This window comes from Melanerpes formicivorus, unplaced genomic scaffold (assembly GCF_026170545.1).
Source record: "Melanerpes formicivorus ecotype bairdi unplaced genomic scaffold, bMelFor1.0.p_v2 SCAF_5, whole genome shotgun sequence".
Lineage (NCBI taxonomy): Eukaryota > Metazoa > Chordata > Aves > Piciformes > Picidae > Melanerpes > Melanerpes formicivorus.
This window is the reverse complement of record NW_027142357.1, coordinates 22483822-22508264: the sequence shown is the minus strand read 5'-3', so window position 1 is coordinate 22508264 and position 24443 is coordinate 22483822. Positions and strand designations below refer to the sequence as shown.

The 24443-nt window shown below is 36.8% G+C and overlaps 1 protein-coding gene across 8 annotated transcripts in view; it reads right to left on the bottom strand.

Annotated features, from left to right (window-relative positions):
* Nucleotides 1-24443, bottom strand: part of COBLL1 (cordon-bleu WH2 repeat protein like 1) — a 78562-nt gene that overhangs the window by 37385 nt on the left and 16734 nt on the right. For 2 of the 8 annotated variants that reach the window (XM_068138738.1, XM_068138742.1), the window contains exon 2: nucleotides 9546-9608. The exons of 3 other annotated variants lie outside the window; for them this stretch is intronic. In XM_068138738.1, coding sequence (XP_067994839.1) covers nucleotides 9546-9608 — 63 coding nt within the window. Of the gene's footprint in view, nucleotides 1-7886; nucleotides 8556-9545; nucleotides 9680-10503; nucleotides 10569-24443 lie in introns of those variants that run through there. 3 more of the 8 variants (XM_068138740.1, XM_068138737.1, XM_068138745.1) reach the window with 3 other exon arrangements.

Genomic DNA, 24443 nt, shown 5'->3' with positions numbered 1-24443 from the left:
ACTTTTCCTCCTCAATTTTTTCTTTTGATTATGCAATCAAATCCTACCAGCTCTGGTCTATTTTTTTCTATAAAGTAATCAATAATAAAGTAAGCAGTATAATCAATACTCTTGTGCTGTAATATTTCTTGACATTTCAGGCACGACATGCTTTCATACTTTCCCCTCACCTATGCTGATTTCCTATTTTAATCCTCACACTATCCTCTACTATCTTAGTGACAATCCAGTGTACTTTTGAATGCAAAGAGTAGTAACTAAATAAGTTCCACTTACTTGACTTAACAAAGTCCAAAATGGTATAAAAGGAAAACTCTCTATGTTATCTTTATGTTACAGTAAATTCTGAAGGCAGGACTCTCATTGTGCCATACAGCATAAGAGTAAAAAAGGAATCTGGGCTATAATAACTGTCCATGATTCACTTTACGCAAGTCACACTGTGGACTTACATCACGGTATCTTTAAAAGCATATTTGTAAGAAATTAAAGAGCTTGAATGGAGCCACATTCACAGAAATTTAAAATACATTTCAAACCTAATACACAAACATTCCAAAAATATACTTGCAATTTAGATTCTGGAGCTGTACCAAACTTTATTTACCTTAAACGTAACCAAAGAAATTAACTTTTATGATTGTCATACAGAACTGAAAGATCTAGCATACAACAATTAAAAACACACTTTTTTTTCTTTTTTAAACAAAGTTTAAAGTCACTCACAATGAAGAGCAAACAAGGTCCAAAGCAGCACTGCAAAAGAGGACTGTGTAATGAGACTTCACATGACTGACCTGTTGCTGAAAGTGCTTAGAGTTTTGAACTTCAGAACTCTGTGCTGAATAATTAACTATTCACAGCCTCTCCAAGCTAATCAGGAATACTCTCAGACCTCCAAATATGCTGAATGAGGATTTGCCATCAAAAATTATACATCCTCTGTGTTAATGTTTTAAATTAGTTTTGGCACATGCAATTAAGAAAAAAAAGAAAAGCTGCAAATGCCACTTTGGTCTCTACAGCAGCTTGCCTGCGTTGTTCTGCATTACGTGAATGTTGCAAAAATCTATGGTGCAAATTTCATTTTACTCCTCCCCATCCTACTTGGATGTTTTCTGGCATGATTTTTAGCTTCCATGTAGCTACCAAAAAGAAATTATTAGTCAATAAAGAGCATCTATAAAGTTACTTCTGTTTTAATTAGAAAGTTAAAAAGACACCCTATGACCCCCAAAAAATCCTAACCCAAAGTGAAGCAGTACTGCTTTTGCCCTCCTTTATTCTACATGACTTCAATGACCCTTAAAAGGTATTTATTGCAACTGAACTTTGAATTTGATCTTTGAAGACTAGATGCTACAGAAAGATTTGTTTGCAATTGCTAGTAGACTCTACTTTTTATTAAGTAGACATTGGCCATTTGATTGCTGGAACTCTGCTTAATCACCCATAGTGATAAATGCATGGTCCACAAAAAAGGAGGCAGATTTATACAATGTTTAGCTGAAACTGTAGAGAAATAGAACTGGTAAAATTGTCTTGTCAAAATTTCTGTGTAATAGCTAGACAGACAAAAGTTATTTATCAAGTATTTATCAAGAACACATACACACGCTTACTTTGAGTCAGGCAGTTTAATGAGGTCGGCTAAATTCCCACATACAGAGCTATCTACTCTACCCATCTCCAGCACATCTGTGTGTTCCTTCTGGTTAGTCATGCTTATGTTTCCTGCCCCATACAAAGGCGGAAAAATCTCCAAGTACAGTTTCTCAGAATTTATGCTGAGATTTTGGCAGCCTTTTATTAAACAACAGGGATCAAATACTTTCATTTTCTGTTTCCAGATGCTGTATCTCTTTTTTCTTCATTTCGCAACAACTCTCTCATTCTTAGCCCAAAGTATTTACATTTGATCTTACAGCTTTGTTTCTTCTGTCTGTGTCTCTGCCTTGCCATAGGAAAGGCTGCCTGACCGATAATGGAAGTCCCGTCCTTCCAGGGTCCCAGGGCTGGCATTGGGCAGCAAGAACAATTTTTTACCATGACTACATCTATAGGTACAAATCAAGAGCAGCAAAGTGAGAGGATATTGGAAATACACTTGCAATCATATAAAAATAGCACTTTAAGAGGTCAGGAAGAAGGTGTTCAGTAAGTCAGTTCTCTCACAGCACCCTTTATGTTCGGATGTGCTAGGAGCTAAGCAGACATAATTTATGTTTATTCTAAACATTCAGAGGAATTAGAACAAGCAAAAACACACTCCTTATTCCCATGGCTACTACAGAACCAAAGGAAAACATTACTATGATTCTTTCCACAGGTTAACTGTGACATACTAGGAGTCAGAAGAGACATTTAGTCAGAAGAGACATTTCAACCAAATAAGGGCACAACTCATGATGAAAACTCCTCTGGAAACTGTGCTGCAGAATGCTTCACAATGTCTCCATGGGTCCTAGCCCTATCAATTGACTGACTTTCCCTACACCATACATTAAAAGTGCCAGTCTCAACTCACCTGAAGGAGCGTGCTTCCCCCTGCTTATCACCAGATACAATTCCAGCTACCTACTACACTACAACAGCTTGAATATTATCTGTTTAATCAGCTGCATAAGACAAATCAGGAAGGGGGAAAAAAAAAGAAAAAAGACGACTGTTTCTAGTGCTGGAAAAGGCAGCCAGAGACACACCCACAACACTCCTGCTGTGTCCCACAAACAACAAGTGGTACAGCCTGGGCAGAGTTTGTGTTCTGCTTCTTTCCAGCGCACCTGGAGTCCACTGCTAATACCAAGTGTTTCAAGTAGCCATCATCATGAGAAATTTTACTTTTCCAAGAGAATTGGTTAATATCTCTTAGAAATTTAAATTTGTGAAGTCCCACCTGCAATTCCCACCAATCTTTGTGGCAGGGTACAGATCCTGTTAAGGTATTAAACATTTTTTCTCAGCAAAATGCAAATAGGCTTAGTGATTTTTGTTAAGAAAAAATAATACATCCTTAAAACTAAATGAAAGGCCATAAAGTCAACATTTTATGTGCTTCATATCCCACTTCTGCAGAAGACAGTGTCTTTGCTGTATCTCAACATTATTTCCTGCTTGCAATAGCGTCAGAGATCTAAATGTGTCGAAGCACTTTTTAAAGGGTCTGGAAGAGCAAATAAATAAAGCATTTATTTATTTGATTTTTCAAAACATTCCTGTTGGAAAGCTACAAGCAGTACATTTTTAACTATCAGTAATCAGAGAAAAGCACTTTAAAATAATGAGAAATATTTGAACTGACAGTGACCTGGATGTGCTGGTTATCATCAGTGCTTCCTTTTGATAAGGATCACTTTCCCCAAAACTCTGCTAAGTCTGTGCACGACCAAAAGCAACAGCATACGGGAAAAAAAGCTACCTCTTCAAATATTGATATTAAAGACTATTGATGTTTACCACACTTACTGGTTTGAACACAATTACATGAGACACTAGACAGCCTGATAGCTCTCTCACTAAAATTTTGTTCTAACCTCTAACATAAGAACTGTGTCTCAAGTTTTCTATAGCAGACATCTAGGATGGGAAAGGTCATAAGGGACCTCAATTTCACTTGTCTCTCGGGTCTTGAAAATGTTCATTAAACACAGCATAATAAAAATCATCTACTGCACAACAGATAGATTTGTTAATTTGACTTACGACATCATGAAGAACACTGGTTTCATATCAAACTTAACCAAATCATATATACCAAAAGAAAATGCAGCCCTCCGTTTTATTTTCACTCAAAGTCAGAAAAGGATCTAGCTCTAGTAAGATCACAACAGGAGAGGAAAAAGGCCACTTCAACAAAGCTTCTTCAAAGCTTTTCTTGCTTTCGACCTCTTACAGCAAGCAATTATTTCTCAATTATCACAATAATGCTGCTCCACTGCTCTGCTGTAGTAGCAGACAGCTGAAATCTTGCATATCTCCTTAACCAAGGAACAGAAGAACAAGACTTTAGGCCTACATTAAATACACAATTTCATTTCTATTGTTCTCAATGTGAATACTAACAATTGGAGTGACACATCCATTCCATGCGGAGCTTTGTTCTTTCAGCTTCAGAAATGGAATGGATGCACAGCTTCTCTTGTTATAGCAGCTACAGTGATGTAAAGACACTCCATAACCTTGTGATAGACTGAAATGAAAATACCCAAAGAAACAGGACTATTACTCTTCCTAGGCCTAGCCCCATTAGCACAGCAAAATAATCTATGTATGAGTATAGACAGGACTTATCTTAGAATCTCTGATCAGAGCTTGGAATGGGAAGTCCCTAAGTTTACTTCTGCTATCTTTACAGTTACATTGTCCCAATTTTAGCACTCTCAGTAAGCTTGTGGATGACAGTAAGCTATGTGGTCCAGTTGACACAATGGAGAGAAGGGATTCCATCCAGAGGGAATCGGAGAGGCTTGAGAGGTGGGTGCAAGCAAACCTCATTAAGTTCAACAAGGCTAAGTGCAAGGTCCTACACCTGGGTCAGGGCAATCCCAAGTACAAATACAGTCTTGGGGAGGTGTGCATGAACAGCAGCCTCAAGGACATAGGTTTGGGAATGCCAGTTTATGAAAAACTCAACATGAGCTGGCAATGTGTGCTAGCAGCCAAGAAGGCCAACTGTATCCTGGGCCAAATCAAAAGAAGTGTGACCAGGTGGACAAGACAGGTGATTCCCCCCCTCTGCTCGCGTGAGGCCTCACCTGGACTACTATGTCCAGTTCTGGTGCTCCCAGAATAAGCAGGACAATGAACTGCTGGGGCAGGTCCCGCTGATCAGAGGACTGGAATACCTCCCCTATAGAGGCAGGCTGTTTAGCCTGTGGAATGGATACCAACTGACATGCCAGTAGTAATGCTACAGGTGATAAGAATATTAAACTCAAATATTATCTCTATAGGTTTACTCAGAGAGGTTTCAAACAACAAATTGTCTGGAGATGTTTTCTTAATTATATTTATATTCAGACGACAGCTATAATGAGAAGGACCAGAAAAAAAAACAACCCACACGTAATACCTCCATTTCCACTCTTTCCATAAATAAATCAGATCAAGAAAATGAGGCACCCCAGGAATCAGGACATGTTTTCAAAGGTCTTGTTAACAAAATTTTTTCTTAGTCAATAGGAAGGGTGGAATCTCCCCAACTAGTCTCATAGATCTAAAGGATCTTTTTTTAAAAAAGTCTCATCCTAGAGAGAAATAAATTGCAGAACTGGGACGGTAACCATGACAGTAAGGTGAAAGCTTAACGGAATCTTCAAACGTCTGGTTCATACTAAAAGCGAGAAAGCAGCAAATGAATCCTCCAGTACCCTCCAGACCATTTGAAACAGACACTGGCCTGTCTGATTTGTCTGTCCCCATGGTAGTGGCACTCTTGAAAACAGAAGACACTGTATTCGAGTCATAATTCATGCAATGTTTTCTCCTATTACAAGGAAAAAGGGGTAATTCAGAAGCAATGTAAACACAAATTTCTATGGCACAGGCATCGTTTAAATTGTGCTGTTAGCTTTAATAGGACATCAGCTGCAGTATAAGCTTATGGAACATAATTAGGTAGAATTAAAATTCTTCCAGAATTATTATTTGTTGCTGTGCAAAGCCAAATCATAACTATTATGATGATGACCTCCTCAAGCTCAGTTAAAACATATGAAAGGCTACCCAACTTCGGAGCAGTCAATCACTGACTTTTGTCTTGCACCATCTAACAAAACATTATTTAGCTTCTCTCTACGCATAAGAATTGCTTTGCTCTTAGGAAGACAGCCAAGACCTTGGAATCCTAGCAGGCAACAGAGGATAAAAAATACTTTATGCTACAAATTCGCACAAAGTTTATTAATACTGCTGCAGAATTACAGAAATGCGTACTGACACAAAATGCCCTTTACAGCACCTTCTGTTGCACCAAAAAGTATTTATTTTTCTCCTAATAGATAAAACAAAAAAGATGATGTGTAGTGGAAAATCAGATCCAATGATGCTACTTCTAAGGCGGTCAAGAACTGAGACATTTGAAGTAAATAAGGCTAACACAAAATACAAACGTGGCACATCCAAATACAACATACCTCCGCAGCAAGCAGATAATTACATCTATTTACAGCATTTTCACAAGTTATCAAATAAAAAAAAAAAATTAAAAAACCCCACCACACAAAAGCAACCAAATCTACTACTAAAAGAAAGTACAAAACAATTTAATGGCATTCAAAATTATTAAAACTTCATATAACTCACTTAGCCTTTATTATATTTACAGGTATGAAAAGGGTCTGACAGAAAACAGAGCAGAGAAGAGAAAGCAGTAAATCTGTAACAGTAATTGAGTAATATATAACTGGCTGAATAAACAGGAAAAGAAAACAAAGACCAGCTTCAGCTGAAAGGGGGAGCTTAACCTTTGATACACTAATAAATCTAGCAAATGCTTAAAACTCTAGCAAACGTATATTGCCTCCACAAAGGAACAAACCTTCAAATCTTTTTCAAGAACTGCTATGAAAGGATGCTCAAACAGATGTTTTTCTCCCATAGCCAGTAAGAAAAATTCAATTAAGGGCTTTCAAATAGAGCAAAACCTGAATCTGCCCTTCTGGCTGTTATCTCCTAGTCATGAAAGCAGGTCTAACACCACTGTCTTTTCAAAGCCTGCAGATGAAACACCTAGATCTGCTCATGTTTTTTTCTGCTGCTATTCTGAACATCAGTAGAGGCAAGAATTGTCAATTTATCTGAGCTTTTCTGCTGCTGCTTTTCTCTCCCACTGAAAACTGTGTTTTTAGAAGAAACACTGAAGGCAAGCACTGGATGAAAAAGGAAAGAAAAGCAGAGCCATTCAGTATCCAGGAAAAAACCTCATAGGGACCCTTTTGTTTTGTTTTTTTAACTTACATATGCACATGCCTTAAATATAGCTACCTGAGTGAAGGTGTGGGTGCTCAACAGAAAAAAACATTCAGGACAGCAGCTAGGAAGCTCTGAAGTAACAACAAAACACAAACTACTTCCTCTTCATTTTAGTTGATACAGAAAGTTGGGTTCAGCTGCAACAGTCCCATTTTCCAGCGTAAGATTTATTTACAGGAAGAATAATCGAAACACAGCAATGAAACTTCAGAAAGCACTGTAGATAATGTCTAGATGGCTTGGGGTGGGTTTTGTTGTTGTTGGGGGTGGTGGTGGTGTTTTGTTGGGGTTTTTCTCCTCATGCAGGTGTTTGTAACAGAACAAGCTTTTCTTCCTTGTAGAAAGCTCTTTAGTCACTAGGAGACAGACATCTCTTAGCAGTTATGTCCTTAAACTACCTATAGTTTGGTAACGCTTCCAAATGTTTCACACATTTGCATAGCCAAGATAGGACGGTTTATTAAATTGCAGAATAAGCATGGTATGAGGCATTAAAAGTGAATGGGAAGAAGGGAAAGTGTCCTATCCTGAGGTAGAAGCTTATAAATAAGGAAACAAACAAAAAAAAAAAAATACACAGATGCTATGTGACACATGAAGAATGGACTGAATTCTTACATAAACATGTCAGTAAACAAGGCAACTGAGTTCACTACAGGAAAGCAAACAAAAGACAGGCTAAGAAATTCCACTAAAACAAGCATTTTCTTTACAAGACAGCTGACAGGTAATATGTGGAAACTTAGAATGAGTACATAGCTTTAGTTCCCCAAACAGAAGCAGCAAGCATCTTCAGATAATACTCCTTGCAAAACTAAGAAGAAATGCTCCAATTGCCTGTCTACCACCAGATCTTCCTGACCATCTTTCACAGCTCACTCCCATCCCTGCATCCTCCACAAAAATCCTCTTACCTTTAGGAACAGGGTCACATTTGCTACCTCCTCAAATGTCAGTGCTGCTGCTGCTGGACCCCAAGCTTGACTGCTTATGCACTGTGAGGGGATACGAATGGTACCGAGCACAGCCAGAAGTTCTATCCCAGCTCTCTTCATGGTATAAGCCTGACCAGCAGTTTTCATAGCCACCTTTGCTCTGCGGACAGCAGAAGCTCCCTCCCCTTCGCCCTACCTTACCTTAAACCCCCTCACTGGTTGGCAACCGAAGGCCCCAAATGAATGCAACTTCCTCCCCAAACAAGAGCTGTCATTAGCCCTCTTCTCCACTTTCTTCTGCACCCACAAAACCTCCCAGATCCATTTCTTATTAAGCTCTTTTAACAGGAGATAATCCTTCAAAAGTAAACTGTCTCCCTGCATGATGTTGGTAAAAACAAAACTATTTTGGATGACCCATCACTTCCATTACACAGCTTCTGAAAAAGCTGTGTCCAGAACTTCAGCTTCAAACAAAGTAGGGAAAAAAAATTGTTGTAACTAAAAAATTTGTTGTAACTACTATAGTTCACTCCTGCCTTGACCCCTTCATCCTTTTCAATTTTCACTATCACAAGTTTACCGCCAGTATTTTTTACTGAGTTAACATATTAACATACAATTCCGTGCCAAAGCATACTTCCACATGAAGTTCAACTGAATAGGACTTGTTAGATTCATTCATTTCTACTGCAAGTAAAGTATATCTTCACATGGTTCCTCTATTTACATATTTAGTACATTGAGGTACTACAGAATTTTTATGATTTCTATGATAAAATGAGATAGAATATTCAAGGAATACACAGAATACATAGCAAGGGCTATACTATGTTAAACACTACAGGCATTAAGTTCTACGTGTTGTTATAAACATGATCTAATAAAAAAATCATCATAATTATTTTAATTCCAAACAAAATTTTAGATTAAAATCAGATGAAAAGACAATCAAAGTCAGAAAAGCCTTACAGTCTGCATGAAATAACTTAATTCCTTGCTTAACATAATCTCAATAACCTCATTTGAGCTCCTAGACCCTAGTTACCAACTTAAAACAAAATACACAATGGCTTATATACCCAAAAATGCAACACACGGATAAATTTACAAGTCTTTATAAACACTCTCATTTTTGATCCAGAAGCAGAATAAATAATGGTTTGTTTTGTTGTTTGGTGGTTGTTGTGTTTTTTTTTACCTCAGACAAGAATTTAATACATAAATTGTAATGTCTGTCCTGTTTTAGAGTGTGATTTATTATGCCTTCCCTGCGAGAGCAATGACATCAATGCTGCTGTAGATATAATGATTGGTAAATATTTTTCCTCGCAGCAGGTGTTGAAACAAGTTCAACCAAACAAGCAAGGAAATGCTATGTAAATACCAGTATTTGCATCCTAGTCTTGTAAAATGTGTCACTTCACATCAACAAACACTTCCAGAATTCCCATTTACACCAGCCACAAGAGTTCTGTGGGTCAGTTTTATCTGTGTATAGCAAACAAAATTATTAGGTTATTATGACACTCCCCAGTAAGATAACACAAGTATTACTTTGAAGCCTTTCTGCTGATCATCTAAGCAAGGAGAGGGAAGAATAGCAGCTAAAATTGATTACACTGCTTTTTTGCTTACCTCCAAGATAAACCAGCTTTTTCTTCTCCATTAAAATCAAGCGGATTTCTTTCAATAGCATATCTAGGTAGAAGGGAGAGAGTGTGTGTGTGCATGGCAAGCTCACTGTTGCGCCCTTCCGCTACTGGTGACATCAGTAAGCCTACCTATTTATAATCCCACCACCTGACTAAACAGCCTTCAGAGTACATCTGGAGATTTGTATAGCCATTAATCTTGACATATCTACTTCAGTCAATTCAAAAGACAGCATTAAGTAGCTTTGTTATGTCTTCTGTGGCCTTGTATCATAAAAAGAATCCAATCCTGTTTTCTACACATCTTATTTTTGCAGGATAAATTAAATGGGATGTTTTATAACTAGGATTTTTCCTTCTCTCCACATTTTTTAACACACCCTATTTCTCTGTAAGACACATGACTAAACTGTTTAGGTGAACAAATTTCAGTGATCAATGGAATACTTAGGCAGCAAAGGATCTGATCATCAGTACTACCTAGAAAATTATTGAAGCTTCAGGTCTTGATAAATCAAGTTTTACAAATGAATGTCCAATATTTATGTTATCAGAAAAAGAAAAAACAACTCTGCAGTGTTCGAAGCATGATAATTTACAGATACTTGACCTCACAGGAGCTGCTTAACAGCAATTCTGAACTCAGTTACCTCTTCAAAAGTCAAACCTAACACACATAACCATGTGAGGACTGCTCACAGTCAAGTCTTCCCAGGGAATGGGAAGGAATGCAGTGAACAAACGCTTTGGGGCAAGCACTATCATCAACAGCAACATCCTGCAGATTCCTGCCACTGATAAATGTTGCTTTTACATCTGTAATAGGTCACACAGATCTTAAGCAGCTTGTATGCCACTACAGTGAGAGGATAACATCTGTGTGTGTGCCAGCATACCAAGTGAATAACACTCCTGACAATTCCTTATCTAGTCCCTCTTACCTTAGAAGCCCTATCACCAGCATCCATCCACTATCATGTCAGGCCAAACAGAAATCTAAGTCAGTTTTATCTAAGGTTGAATGAAACAATCAGATCAAGTAAAAGTCAATAGTATTCTGCAACCAAACTTCAAGAGTTAACAATACAAAGAACAGACATTCTTGAAGCAATTTCAGTTGCCTGAAAAGCTGCAGAAAGCCAGCTAAAGCCAACAGACTTGCAGGACTACATCACCAGTAGTGGAAGTTTCATTGCGAACAGGGTATCAATGTTACCTGAAATATCAACACATTCCACTCCCTATGGCTAGTATGTCCTACACAAGACAAAGCATTTGAGAATTCCATTTGGAGGCAATGATTACTATCTGGGTAGCTAAAAATATTAAATTAATAGATATCGTTATTTATTAAAATAGTAAATAGATATTAAAGATACTAAAATAGATTTTCCATACTGTTAATCTAATTAGCAATTCCCTTCTTGTGGCTTTCAAATAGTGAGCGACAGATTTACACTGTAGAAAAATCATACCATTTTTCATTCAGGGAGTTACGAATTAAATTTAACCTATTGACCACAATAAGCAAGTGCCCAACATTGCAGATAACCTGAAAGGGAAGATAGCAAACACTTTCCTTTCCACAAGTATGTACTGGGCTATTTACACTGCGCCTCACAGAAGTTACTTTTACTTTTTCCCCAACCTACATCATTCAGCATAGGCTACTAGTGTTTTAATATTTTCCCCCCTGTAATTCCTGTAACACTTGTGAAAGGCAAAATGTTGAGAATTTTAAAAGATAGGGTGAGAGGTGATCTTAGGGTATCAGGTAAAAAATCCTCCAAACTACAAAAATGGAATGAAAATATTTTGTTAGAATTTCTTTAGCATTAGAAATTTAAAATACTTCTTGTACTTCCATAAACCATCTACCTATTCATCTTGGCATGACATTAGTAAACATTCCCTAAAAAGGAAGCATTAACTGACTGTTATCAGCAAGAAAACATGTGAATGGATCATATACATGGAATTAATTTTGTTTGTGTGTATGCTTTAAAAGTGAACAATCTAGTTCTGCTAAGTACAATAACACTCATAGTGAATACAAAACACCTTCTAAAGAGGTCCCCGTATTTTTAGCACAGATGTTTCATGCTCTTTAATCTGCAGAATTGCTTCAAGACCAAAACAATACAAAGACTTGCTTTTCCTACTGAGAGCAGTAAAACAAAAGCTTCCCAACATTTTTAGATCTTTAATACCTTCAGATTCACTTGCCTGTGGTTACCCAGAGGATTGGAGTATTTCTGCACTGGGGAAAAAATCCCACTAAAATATCCAGAAGTCCAAGAGGCTGTTAGAACTCAACGGACATGCATCAGTTATCTGCATATGGAAAAGCTGGTCAGAATTATTATCTGTTTTTCAAAAGCCCCCAGTAGGGACATATCTGTGAAGCTGGAAGCTCTTTGAACCTATTGTCTCTGTAATAAACAAAAGACTGTTTTTTAAAAACCTGATACTTCATCCAACCCTGAAATAGTAATGATTATTTTTCAAAATAATATCCTTGAGAAACTAAAGTCTGAAAGCAGCAAGAATAGCAGGAAACCTGGATTACTAGGCTAAGAATAGGTATTCTTCCAGATTAAATTCCTGCTTTGTTAAATAGTCCAGTTCTTCAGTTGCATTGCACCTACTGTGATGGATCAAGCTCCAGGGAAAGGCAAATAGTTTTGTTGTATCAAAGAGAACTGGAGAAGAGAGCATAGACAAGAGGTTTCCAAATGGCTTGGAAGCAGACCAAGAACTTGTTCTTCCTATGCACGTCACACATCAACAAGGAAAGTTGATTATAGATTGTATAATCACTCAACATTAAGGGAGACTTAATTGTTTTTCCATTATTTCACATTTGGGTTAAGGATTTTATGCAGCATCATGAGACAATTCTGCTGTTCTCTTTTCACTTACTTGGAACAGTCAGAACAACAAGTTAGCACAGGTGCAAATAGTAAACCTTAGAATACAAGAGCTGAGAGACCACATCATTATGACCCTTTTATGAAAGCCATAGCATATCTTTGAACATCCCTCTTAGCAGCATGTTTAAATTCCAGAATCCTGTCAAACCTCTCCAGTTCTGCTGCATCTGCAAAATACCAGTAGGATTAAAAAAGTCATGTATATTATTAAAATGAATATTCATTACATTCTCCAGTACTGCTACATTCTTATGGAATGGACAGTGACTGGACCTATGCACTGTATGGTCATTACAGATTTATACAGTAGCATAATCATGTTTTTCTTTCTGTTCCCTTACAAATACTCAGGGTAAACTGATTTGTATTACATTTATCTGAAGTGTCCTCTCCTCACATTCACAGTAGACCATTTCTAGTATCTCTGTTCTTATTTTGGGGCAAATTTAGTTATGCAAGGTCTGTCATATACCATGTTTGTTTAGTTTTCCTAAAATGGTTTTGCTTAGAAACTAGTAGAAGAGTCTTTTGAAAGACCAGAAAGACCATGTGGTCAGTGCACCATTTAGACTTTATTTTTCACAACATTAAGACATTTACACGGTTCTTCATTCTATTCTAACTGCTTGTTGCATCACAGTCTGTAGAGAAACAGATTTTGTTTATAAGTTCAGTCACCAAATTTATAGTTTGTCTTGAATGCTAAGGCAAGTACTTAAGAGCCCTCACCAAAGCTGTGCTGGTTGCGGTGCAAATTCAGGGCATAAAGAAGATGCCCACTCAGAAAACTTTTAGGGAGAAAGAGAAAAGCCCATACCCATATTTTGGGCGGCCTATCCACAGCATGACTTCCCTTAAACTGCGGTATGACCCTTCCACTTCTCTTACCACAATTCCGACCTTTTACCGTCATTTTCACATCACAGATCACTCCTCTCTCTACTCAGCACAAAAGGTAATATGCAGACTTTAGTACACTTTATGATCTCAGTTGCAAAGGATCCACCTCACTATCCCACAGCTGTTTTAGCATTTCTTCTGTGCCAATTTTCTTCCCAAGAGCAATTTAGGTAACTTTTTCCATGGAACCCCCACCTCCTTGTCACCTAAGGCTATCTGCACTACACCTACAAACACCCAACAATTAAGAATCTGTAATATTTCTTGGCAAGTGTGTGATAATACATTACAACTACTCTTCTTTTTAAGGCCAAAGTGAATCACAACTCAAAGGACTTGGGAAAAGTGGTACAGATTAGGCTCTATAGAGAAATTCAAAGGTTAACGTCAAAAGAACAGCAAAACTTCCAGTGTCTGATGAGAGCAGAATGCTTCAATTCATACTCACTGTTCAGAGAGAGTACTAATAGACATTATCCTAAAATTTTTATTTACTTAAGCCCAGAAGCACAAAACACTGCAAGACAATCTCCAGCTTCTGAGTTTTGGTATTTAAGACGTATTTTAGAGAACGTGAAACTGAAATGTATGGGTCGTTACCTTTTGGGAAAGTCAGCACCTCTTCCTCTCTGCAATTTCTATGTTGTAATTTCAATACTCTAAGTAGATCACTTAAGAAGTAAATTAATAGTTTCTATGGTGGTTGACATAAAATATAATAAATGAGATAAAATTGAGGTTGTATATTGGGGGATTATTTTTTCTTCTAATATTTTTGTGTCAACAAGACATGGCTAGGTAACAGATGGTATATTATGTTTTTCCTGCTTTAACACAATCTAAAAACAAGTTACAGATGGCTATAATGAAATCCTCATTAACACATATTTTCACAATTTAATATAGCAATAATGAAACTTTCAGGTCTGGAATTTCCTGTTGGTTAATTAGTGGTTAGGTTAATAGCCTGAGGAAGTGCACAACCTAAAAAGTTTCCTTATTGTTTAATCATATAATTACTGTATTCATATTACTGGGAAAGCTCTCAAGATGGCTTTAATATCACAGTAAAGCTATCTTTATAACCTTCACTCTGTGAAACAACTGTATTATTTTATTTCACATTGTGGAGGCAGAAAAGCCATGAACAGGCCTAATTCAACTGCACCTGGGAAATTTCAGCCTGTTTTTATTTTAGATATGAAATTAGAGAATTGTTCCAATACACACTACACCAAACACTACAAAAAAAGCTAGAATCAACCACTCTTGGTCTGTTGCTACAATGTTACCATAAAATTATTGATTAATGCTTAAATAATTCCTTTTTAAACAACAATCCAGTTTAGAATCCCCCAGGAAAGTTTGAAATACGACATATGCTTAGCAGCACACCAGCATAGCACTAGATCTGGGAACTAGAATGAAGAAAAACAATCACCACAGATCTTTTACTCAAATTATTTCCACAAATTAGGTTGTTTCTCTAACACAAAAAAGCCCTCTGGGATTTAGTAATCCACACATCAGTTACTAACTGATGACACTGAACCTTCATTACTGTTACTCACACTACAAAATTAAAGCTGCAGTGAACAGCCATACCAATGCCTCAGCTATGGTTTTGCTGGATTATATAGGCATGTATCCAGATAACCGATACCTATGCTAGTGCTAAAGCATGAGAAAACTGGTGGTTTGGCAGAACGAGGGCCCCAAATATTACTCCAGCAGCAATATCCATGTTTACTGGGTTTTTTCAACTAACATCACCAAAAAACCTACACTGAAAAAATGAAGCACTCTTGTAAAAGCACAAACATACTAAATTACCAAGCAAAGACCAATAGTAACAACCATGCAGCTTTTGAAGCGCTAGAGGTTCAAAGGAGAATAGCTACTGCCAAGCCATTATGAAACATAATGTGGAAAACTTCATTTGTGACTGAAGTTCCATAGCTAAAGCGGGACAGTAGCCAACTACTTAAAAGTTGCAATGCTAAAAATATCTTTTAATCCTCCAAATGTATTTACAACAGAACCGCAGGGAAAGAAAATTGGATTTGCTAACAAACACATTAAGGAAACACATCATTATTACAACTATTTTGTAAGACTCTGGAGCCCTCCCATTCTTCAAAATTTATTTAGACAAGATTAAGGAGAACTGAAACTATTATCTTCCTTAACCACAGGAAGCAGGAGCCATGCACAACAAAGACTTTCTGGAAGACTAAATGTCACTATGGGATTCAACAATCAAATGTACCCAAAAAATCAAACAATTGGGAGAAAAACCTCCACAGAATTTTCAGCTATATGTAAATTACAGCTCCAAACAGAATTACTGCACTTCCTTAAAGCACTTTCAGAGGCCTAGAAAGTTCATCAAAAAGTGACAGACAAAATAAAGCTCCTGCAGTGATTTTCTTCAGGAAAATCCCATGCTTTAATTCAGAAACTTTCAGATCTATTTTATGGAACTGTTGCTATAAGGGTTTTAGAGGTAGCCTTGTTCTGAATGTTTATATGCAGTACAATGACGTTTTTAAAACCTGTACCTCTGGTCAAGTTTAGCAACACTCATTCTTCTCCCCAAACAAAAAGTTAAAAATAATTGCAATGTTTCAATGGACATTCAACGAACACCTTGTGTTTGCTTCATCCAGCAGTCCCTCGTACCACAGTTATAAACTTTCTCAGGCAACTTTCAGATACTTCCTTAGAGTGAAGTAAACATGAAACAATGGGAAAATTACACAGATAACTGCACTGCGATCACTGGTAAAATCTGTAATTAAAAGGTTTCCCCTTTTTCATGATACTATCACATAATTCAGATCAGAGTTAGTATTACAGAAGCTGAAACTGATTTACAGGAAGGCCTTCATTCCAAAGGGGTAAAAAGTCACCTGGGGCGCAGAAGGCCACAGTTGCAAGGATGGCATGCTGGAAGGAACATGCCTGAGGTTTCAAGCAACCCTTAAGACAGGAATGAGGAAGAAAACTGTGGTGTACTTTCTTACTTAATATGCATACACACAAGCTGAACTGAAGTTCAGCTAAGTATGTATCTTTGGAATCAGCCTCATGGATAACTAAAGTGGTGGCATACCACACTTCTGGAAAGGACATCTAGTTATATTTGTGGATTTTCTCTAGCATTCAAAAGAACAATGCACAAATTAACAAAGGTTTAAAAAAAAAAACCCTTCCAAAATCCTAACTTAAGTCAAGATTTGGTCAAGACTGCATGGTACTACTAACAAAACAGTTTAAAATATTTTCATGAAAATCAAATATAACAAGTCAGTCAGTGCTATTTGTACCATTATAATTTAAAATTAGAAAGATCAAAAACTGCCTATTTCAAACTATAATTCTAGAGTAATTGTTAGAAGTGCAAGTGCTCTGGTCATACTCTCTCTCTAATACATATTATACTACTGGGATTTTTTTTTTCTTATTTATAAAATCTGTATTCTAATTCTAGAAAAATTCTCCTACCATGACTATTACATCAGGGCAGAACCCATATTTTTCATTAGCAAAACTGACAGAACTTGTGTTTCATCTTCCACCATTCTAAGTTTTTGCTGGAACACCCACTTGAATGTAGAAACCTTCCCTGCACTACCTCAGCAGTAGCTCATAGGCTCCTTGAAATTGCTACCAGATAAACCAGATAGTCTAGAAATTAGGTACAACACCCTATATTGTGTTGCATGTGTGTACAGCTCATCATATTGTGCCGATTGTCTCCTGTGTACAAAACAGATGCTTAACAACATTTTATATATTAAAACATCCCAAGTTCTTACAAGCTATTCAGAGAGCAGGACTGCCAGCTTGATTTTCTACCCACTCAGAAAAGGTTGAAGAAAGAAAAAAAAAAAAGAAAAAAAGAAGAGGTGATGCAAGTATTCAACTTTCTATTTGCATGGAATACAAATACTGAAATCCTATCAAGTGAAAAAGTTTACAAAGAACAAAATTAATGAAAGCACGGGGAAATAAAAAACACCAACAGCACAATTTAACGATGCTGAATTCTGCTGGGAAAAGAGTAGTGAGAGAAGAAAAATAGAAAACTATTTACTCATGCAGTACAGACCTTCTACGGCACAGTAAGTTCACAAATATTTCTAGGTGTCTTGTCTTGATGTGCTGCTAAAATAAAACATTCCATTGTGTGGAGCGATAAACCAGCCTCAGAATATTTGGTCTGGTTACCTGAGATTCTCTGCTTTAAACTTTGGCATACAATATACCCAAGTTTTTATGGTTCAGTGTTTTGCTTTAGCCCTTTAAACTTCGCAAGCCTTCAGCAGAAAGGCAAACAGTTAGGGTAGGCGGATAGGTCTGGCAAATTTTTTTTTTTCTATCAAGGAACAGTCGAAGTTAGACACACCATATCCCACAACTGAAGGAACAGCAGCTATCAACCAACCAAGGGTTTTGTTTGGGGGTTTGTTTTGGTTTCCCCTCCTCCCAGTAGGTTATTTATAAAACCTCAAAAGCATCTTTCAGAAGTGTTGCTAAAGATAGAAGGTTTTACAGATGAGCCCACAAGACATTTAAAATTTTAAAGAAAAACATAACCAAAATTACCTATAAAATTATGACAGTGAGGATAATTTTGTTTCCCAATGAAATAAAGTGCTGTCACAGACACTAATAGACTTTTATTCACAATGCTGAAGTCTTACTGGAATTGGAATCACAGAGTATACAAGTTTTTAAGTATATCCTCTTAAAATGACAGACTTTTAGGGTATGAAGCAAGATATTCTGCTAGCCGAAATTCTAATACAAGAAGGACTCCAAAGCAGGACCTGTGATAGACAAGATGCATGCATATGTATTGAGTGAGTAAATCAGAATTGTCCATAATTTACATTTGATTAATCTGAAAAACATCCACTGAATAAAACCCAAGATCTAAAGCACAAAGAACCTATTTCTTGTGCTGTGATTTATAGCAGCCTTAAGAGATTCCACAGTAACTATCTCAAATCACAGGCACGTTAGTGTTACACATCCCTGACACTGCTGAAGCCTGGTATGCGGTAGAAAGAGGAAACAAGCTTCCTAGATGAAGCAAAGTAATCCAAAAAGTTTCTATTATTTTCCCCTCACATGAACTTTTTTATCCTTGGTTGCTACTACCTGAAAATCCAGGCTTCCAAAACCATGTCTTTAATTCAAGTATTAAATCACTCAACTGTTTTACAGAAACAGAGTTTAAGTGTTTAAGCCTTTGTTTCTCCCTCATTTTTCTTAGCTATACACTGCATTTATATTCAACTAGTTTAAAAAATGCAACACTTCATGTTAAAGAACAGAAATCCTCCTGTCAACACCAAAAATACAAAAACTCTGCATTTTTAATTCTCTCTACTTAAGACTTTGCAACTCCACAAACAGTACAACCCACAGGTATGGAATGCAGTATCATATTTCTCCTGCTGGCTTTAGAATTGCACATGACACTAGATCTCGCATTCACAAGCCTCTACGTCTAGTTTAAATGCAAAATATGTGTCTTCAGAAAAAACAGTCACTTTCCAAAGAGACGAAGTATAACTTCTGTAATTCAGACACAGGTAGGTTTATAAGCACCTGCTTACCAGAGAAAAGTCTATAAACATTAAATACATAGCTTCATACTTACCAAGCTCTCACATTTTACATTTCTATTACAGAAAAATACAAAGCCCTCAATGATGATACGGAAGCTGAGAGGTGCCTGAATAACACATGATGAGGCTTTGCTAGCCCAGACTCGCTTTGTCCCCTTAGTCACTCGTCCTGCCTCCACCCATGTGAGTAGCTCTGGGGCAGGCAGCAACTGCTCTGAGAGTGATGGAACCAATGGAGTGTGATGCGGCCAGCAGCAGAGCCATACAAGCGTGCAAAGTTCACATCACCATAGCATTTAGCTAACATTTTGCAGCAAGAAAATACTGAAAGCATATTCAAAGCATTATGAAAAAAAAAAAAAAATCTTTCAACATTAAAAGCACCATTTCAAAATACACTTTGGATTAGGGAATGGCAGATCAGCCTTGGTATATTGGGGACAGGTGATGGGCCTGTGGTGGCAAGTCCAGAGAACTGCTGCAAACACCTGCAATAAGCAATGATGTTAACACTGCCACCTAGGTAAAAGGGGCAAGAGTGCGATCTGTTCCCCGCCACAATGGCAGGAATAAAGACAGGTGAAACTTTCTTTCATCCAAAAATGTTAGCAAAATGAAGCTGGTGAGGAAGAAAACAGGTTCTACTCTCTGAAACAGGCCAGGTAGAGTGAGGAACTGATATGTTTGCTTGGTGTGAATTACCTTCAACATTGTATTACTTCCTATATACCAGAAACTACAATCTTAAACCTGCAGGTAATTAATGCCACCAAAATTTGTGCATCTGGTGTACAAGGCAAAGAGTAAGTACCTCAAAGCATAATGGTGCTTTTAAGAACAACATCTCTCTGATGTCCTTTAATTAAACTCAAGAAAAATGCAGATATGTCTTGAATGCAAAACAGTATCAACTATATCCATAATAAATGCTGCTTCTTCCTCAGTAATAATGTAATTTTAAAATAAAACCATCTTCCTAGAAAATTGACTCCCTAGAAATAAACTATATGCACAGGTAGCATTGCTGGAAGAGATAAGACTAAATAACATACTCCAAGTTACTGCTGTAAATTTCTTTCCAGATACAATGTCATCTTTTCTTTTCAATTATCAAATTGCTTAGAGGTTTGATGAGGCAGATGAATAAACTGGTATTACTGAGCAATCCACTTTCTGGTTCTCCATCTAGGCAAGTTTCAGTGGGGAAAAATAATGTTGCCTCGCAGAAGTTCCACAAAGAAATGCACTGTACTAGCCTGGTTAGACCAATTCTGCAGCCAGAAATACAGGTATTTTAGAAATTCACAAATAATATTCCTGCTGGGAATGAGGGAACAAAACAGTTAGTTTAAGAGACCTCATGAAAACAAAAAAGCCACATGGTGGCACTGCAGGTAGGCTGTAGTTTGGAACAACTAGGCTGATTCTTTTCCAGGCAAATCAGAGCATATCTAATCCCGTCTGTGTAAGAGAGGAGACTGGTTCATTAGTTTTTCATCAAACGTTGTGTTGTCCAGCAACAAACATCCCAAAAGTACAAATCATATCTTTAAAGAGGTACTCTACTGCAGAGATACCAGGGTATTTTAAATACCCTTTAATGAATTTATAAGAGCCTAACACAAGAATGCTATTGTAATAATACTCCAAGAATTGATAGGGGGTTTGTCAGTTTGTTTTAAAATCTTTTAAGAAAAAAAGATTAAAAATCTTCATACAGCATGTGCATTTTCGTACAAGAGACTAGCTTTTTACCAACGTTAACACGGGAAAATCTCAAACCACTTCTGTCTTCCGAAACATAATTTCATACAAAATAGAAGATGTAGTACAGCATTATTTCAAAGCTAGTCTTAGACATCTAATTTGCTCTGTTGGCTTCCCCCACACATTTCAAGTCCCTGGCACTTGAATTAAAAGCCAAAACATTTGCAAGAAGAGCTATTCCTGTTCACTTAGTGAAGAAAATAGTTTTCAAAGGAGATTTGGAAGTCATCCAGGATTGCAAGTTACTTTTCACTTCATAAAACAAAAGGTTCCTTTCAAAGTATAAACCTGATATTTCAGTAAATTCTAAACTAACAGATAATACATGACCTATGCATGACCATTTAGTCACCTAGACCTAGATAATTTCAAATACTCGGTTTGAAAGTACGATCAGTAAGAATCCTCCAAAAAAGTTGTATTTTTTGTTCAGTTGTATCTATTTTAAATTAGAATACCAATTTGTCTGCTGTCATTTTTCTTACCCCAGAGGGCAACAATTCTAAAAACAGAAGGTTTTATTCTCTCAGACAGAAAGAAGTTCAAGAGTGGATTGTATGTGTTTTGAATTCAAGTCTCAACTAACTATAAACCATTCTTCCAGCTACAAGATTGCTCCTGGTATTTTTAAGCTATTTGTACTCAGAGATTATTTTGCTATGAGATAGCATGACATTAATATATTGGCAAGGAAATACGGCAATATAGCAGTGACATAAACATTAGATAAGGCTGATAATTATGCAATCATAATCATTTCAAAAGCTATAAAAATTTGATTTATCACTTATTTTATGGATTTGTGTACTAAAGCACTCTACATCCTAATAAACAGTTTCAGAACATGTGCCCAAGAAACAATTAACAAGTTAGTGACATGATAAAACAGATTGACTTCAGTGCCAAACCTCAGTGACTGGAGTCAGCAATTCTTAAAAATAATGTATTTAATGGAAAAGTACTTAAGATCCCCTCAAAACATCCACCAAACAACAACAAAACACAAAAGAAAAGACTTGTTACTAGAAGATTTAGCTATTATTATTTTCTCTGTCTGGGTTTGGAGAGCAAAGGCTGCGGCTAAAATGTTTGCCTGTAGACACTGAGGAACTATACTTACTTCATAGAGTAACTTGCCAGTTTATCAATTACATAAACTGACATTTACATATAACACAGCAAGGTCATACACTAATGCACCTAAACAAAGTAAGCTCCATTAACTCAAAATAAATTATTTAAGGTAAAAACAAAGACACTGAATACAATCTAATAGTGCTTCAAATAGGTATTCTGTCCACCTCCATTGCCACCAATAACCATTATTTATGGAACGCTGAACTGAACAAATTTGAGAAGTAAAAACTTAGCTCATCAAGGCCATACCATTAAACATACGTTCTCTGAGAAAGCTGTGTAAATATGATATATGGAAGGGGTAACTAGCAAGTCTTCTGTTTAAGTTCTGATTTCTTTTGCTTTTTTCATTTCCTTAAGGCAGAGAAGCACTCTTAGTTAATTTGTACATATTACACACAGGTTTGGAATAACATGTGTGCATGGCACTAGGCACCTTATGCAATTAAATTGTTAATTTTACTAATCAAAATGCTAAATAGAATTTCAAAACTAGCCAATGCACTAAGCTTCTGCAGTTGGCCATCAGTAACCTGTACATCACTCCATCTACAATATGCCAATACAGAGCTTTTTGATTCTAGATGAGATACACTCCATGAAAAAGGAACACAGAAAATAAAATTTTATTCACAAAAATCAAATACCAAAGAAAGGATCCTGCCAGTCCTAGTCCTGTAGGACTCACCCCCCTGTAGACTAAAAACAAAAAAAGAATCTATGTTTTCATATCTTGGGCATCTGAGAACTCTGTGTCTGTTTATTTATGCAGATGACTAAATAGTTCGCTTTGTTGTTTTTTTTCCTAAGTGTCTTTGAACAGAAGTATTTGTTCAAGAACACAAAGAACAGAAATTAAATGGCTGTATCATAGCTTTTGACACTGCAGTACAACATGTTTATGTCCAATTCTTAAAAACCACGGTATCCCACAATTTTACAATCTTTCTCAAAAGTGCAATCTATACATAGCCCAAATTTCTAAACAACCCACAGGAATAAATAAGACATTCTAAAAAGCAAAACCAACCACTCTACACAACTATTTTTAGCCAGCACTATGAGACATTCTTACATATTCCCATGGAAAGTTAACAGTACCAGAAGCATAGCCACATGTTCCCTTGAGGCCATGCTCAGCTGAATTACTGGACAAAAAAAAAAAACCAAGTTCTGGACCCCATCACTTGCACATACACATAGATCTTGGGAACTCATTTCCTCTGGGTCACTTGGCTAAACAGCTGTGTGTCATTTTAATATTTTTTTAGAATAAAAATGTCTTCCTTTAAATGAACAACTGATGATGGAGTTGGAAACTAAGATGAACAATGGTTCTTCTCAATTTTAGGTGAAGCTCAATGCTGTGGTCAGTGACAGTTGTCACCAGAGACTGCTGAAGATTGCATATATTGAGTGTAGTGGTTTGTGTACTTGGAATTCAAGACACAGCTTTCTTTGAAATTTCTTTGAAAGCTGTGTCAGGGAAAGTGTATAATCATAATTAAACTTTTGGCAGATTATTTCTACTGTTGGCAACTACTAACAGTGACAACATATACAACATTGTTATCTGAAAACATGCAGAACTTGTAAGATTAAGCTCTAGAAAATACAGGAAAATGCTTGAATTCAAACACTGTCACAGAGTATACAAAAAGTATGTGTAAGCATATGTAAAAATCAACAGGATGCAAATGAGTAAAGAGTGATTCTAGCAGTATTTGGAATCAGATCCTTTCACCTGCAAAACACACTCCTATGCCATACACGAATGTGGATGGACGTACAGACAGATTAATTTGGTCATTGCGATGAAACACAATTTGATATACTCACAAACAGCAAGGCTTGGTATTACAGAATTAACCAGGTTGGAAAAGACCTTTGAGATCATCAAGTCCAACGTATCACCCAACACAATCTAATCAAGTAAACCATGGCACTAAGTGCCTCATCCAGTCACATCTTCTGACCAGAATTTAAGATCAGTCTGAGTTAGTAGCAGAAGAATCTGGTCTCAGGATGTACAGTAGAACTTGTTCAAGATAATACATTGACGTTTCTTAGCTTTTTTAAACATGTAAGTACATTGTAAATCTTAAGACTGTAGAAAGTGAAACAAGCTGGCTGTTTGCCAAGGCAGAACAGACCCTTTCCTGTATTCTGGAAAAGGCCCATAGGATGCAGTTACAGGGCTTAGTACCCTATCTTGTTTAATCATTTAGCCCCTTCCAAAAAATCTGAGTATTTTATAGTCAAATTCCTGATCTTGAGGGATGTAAATCATCTCCTTCCTTTCTTGGCAAACTCTGCCTTCAAATGAGACGCTTCGGGTCAAATCAGTCTAAATTACCAAGCCTAAACATTTCAAGTAGCATTGCAGACAACATTGCAATCAAAATTAAACTCTTTGATATGGTGGTATTATCTTTCATCAGCCATATTATTACAATTTTGTTGGAAATAAGAAAAAACAAAGATCTCAAAGATCTCAAAACT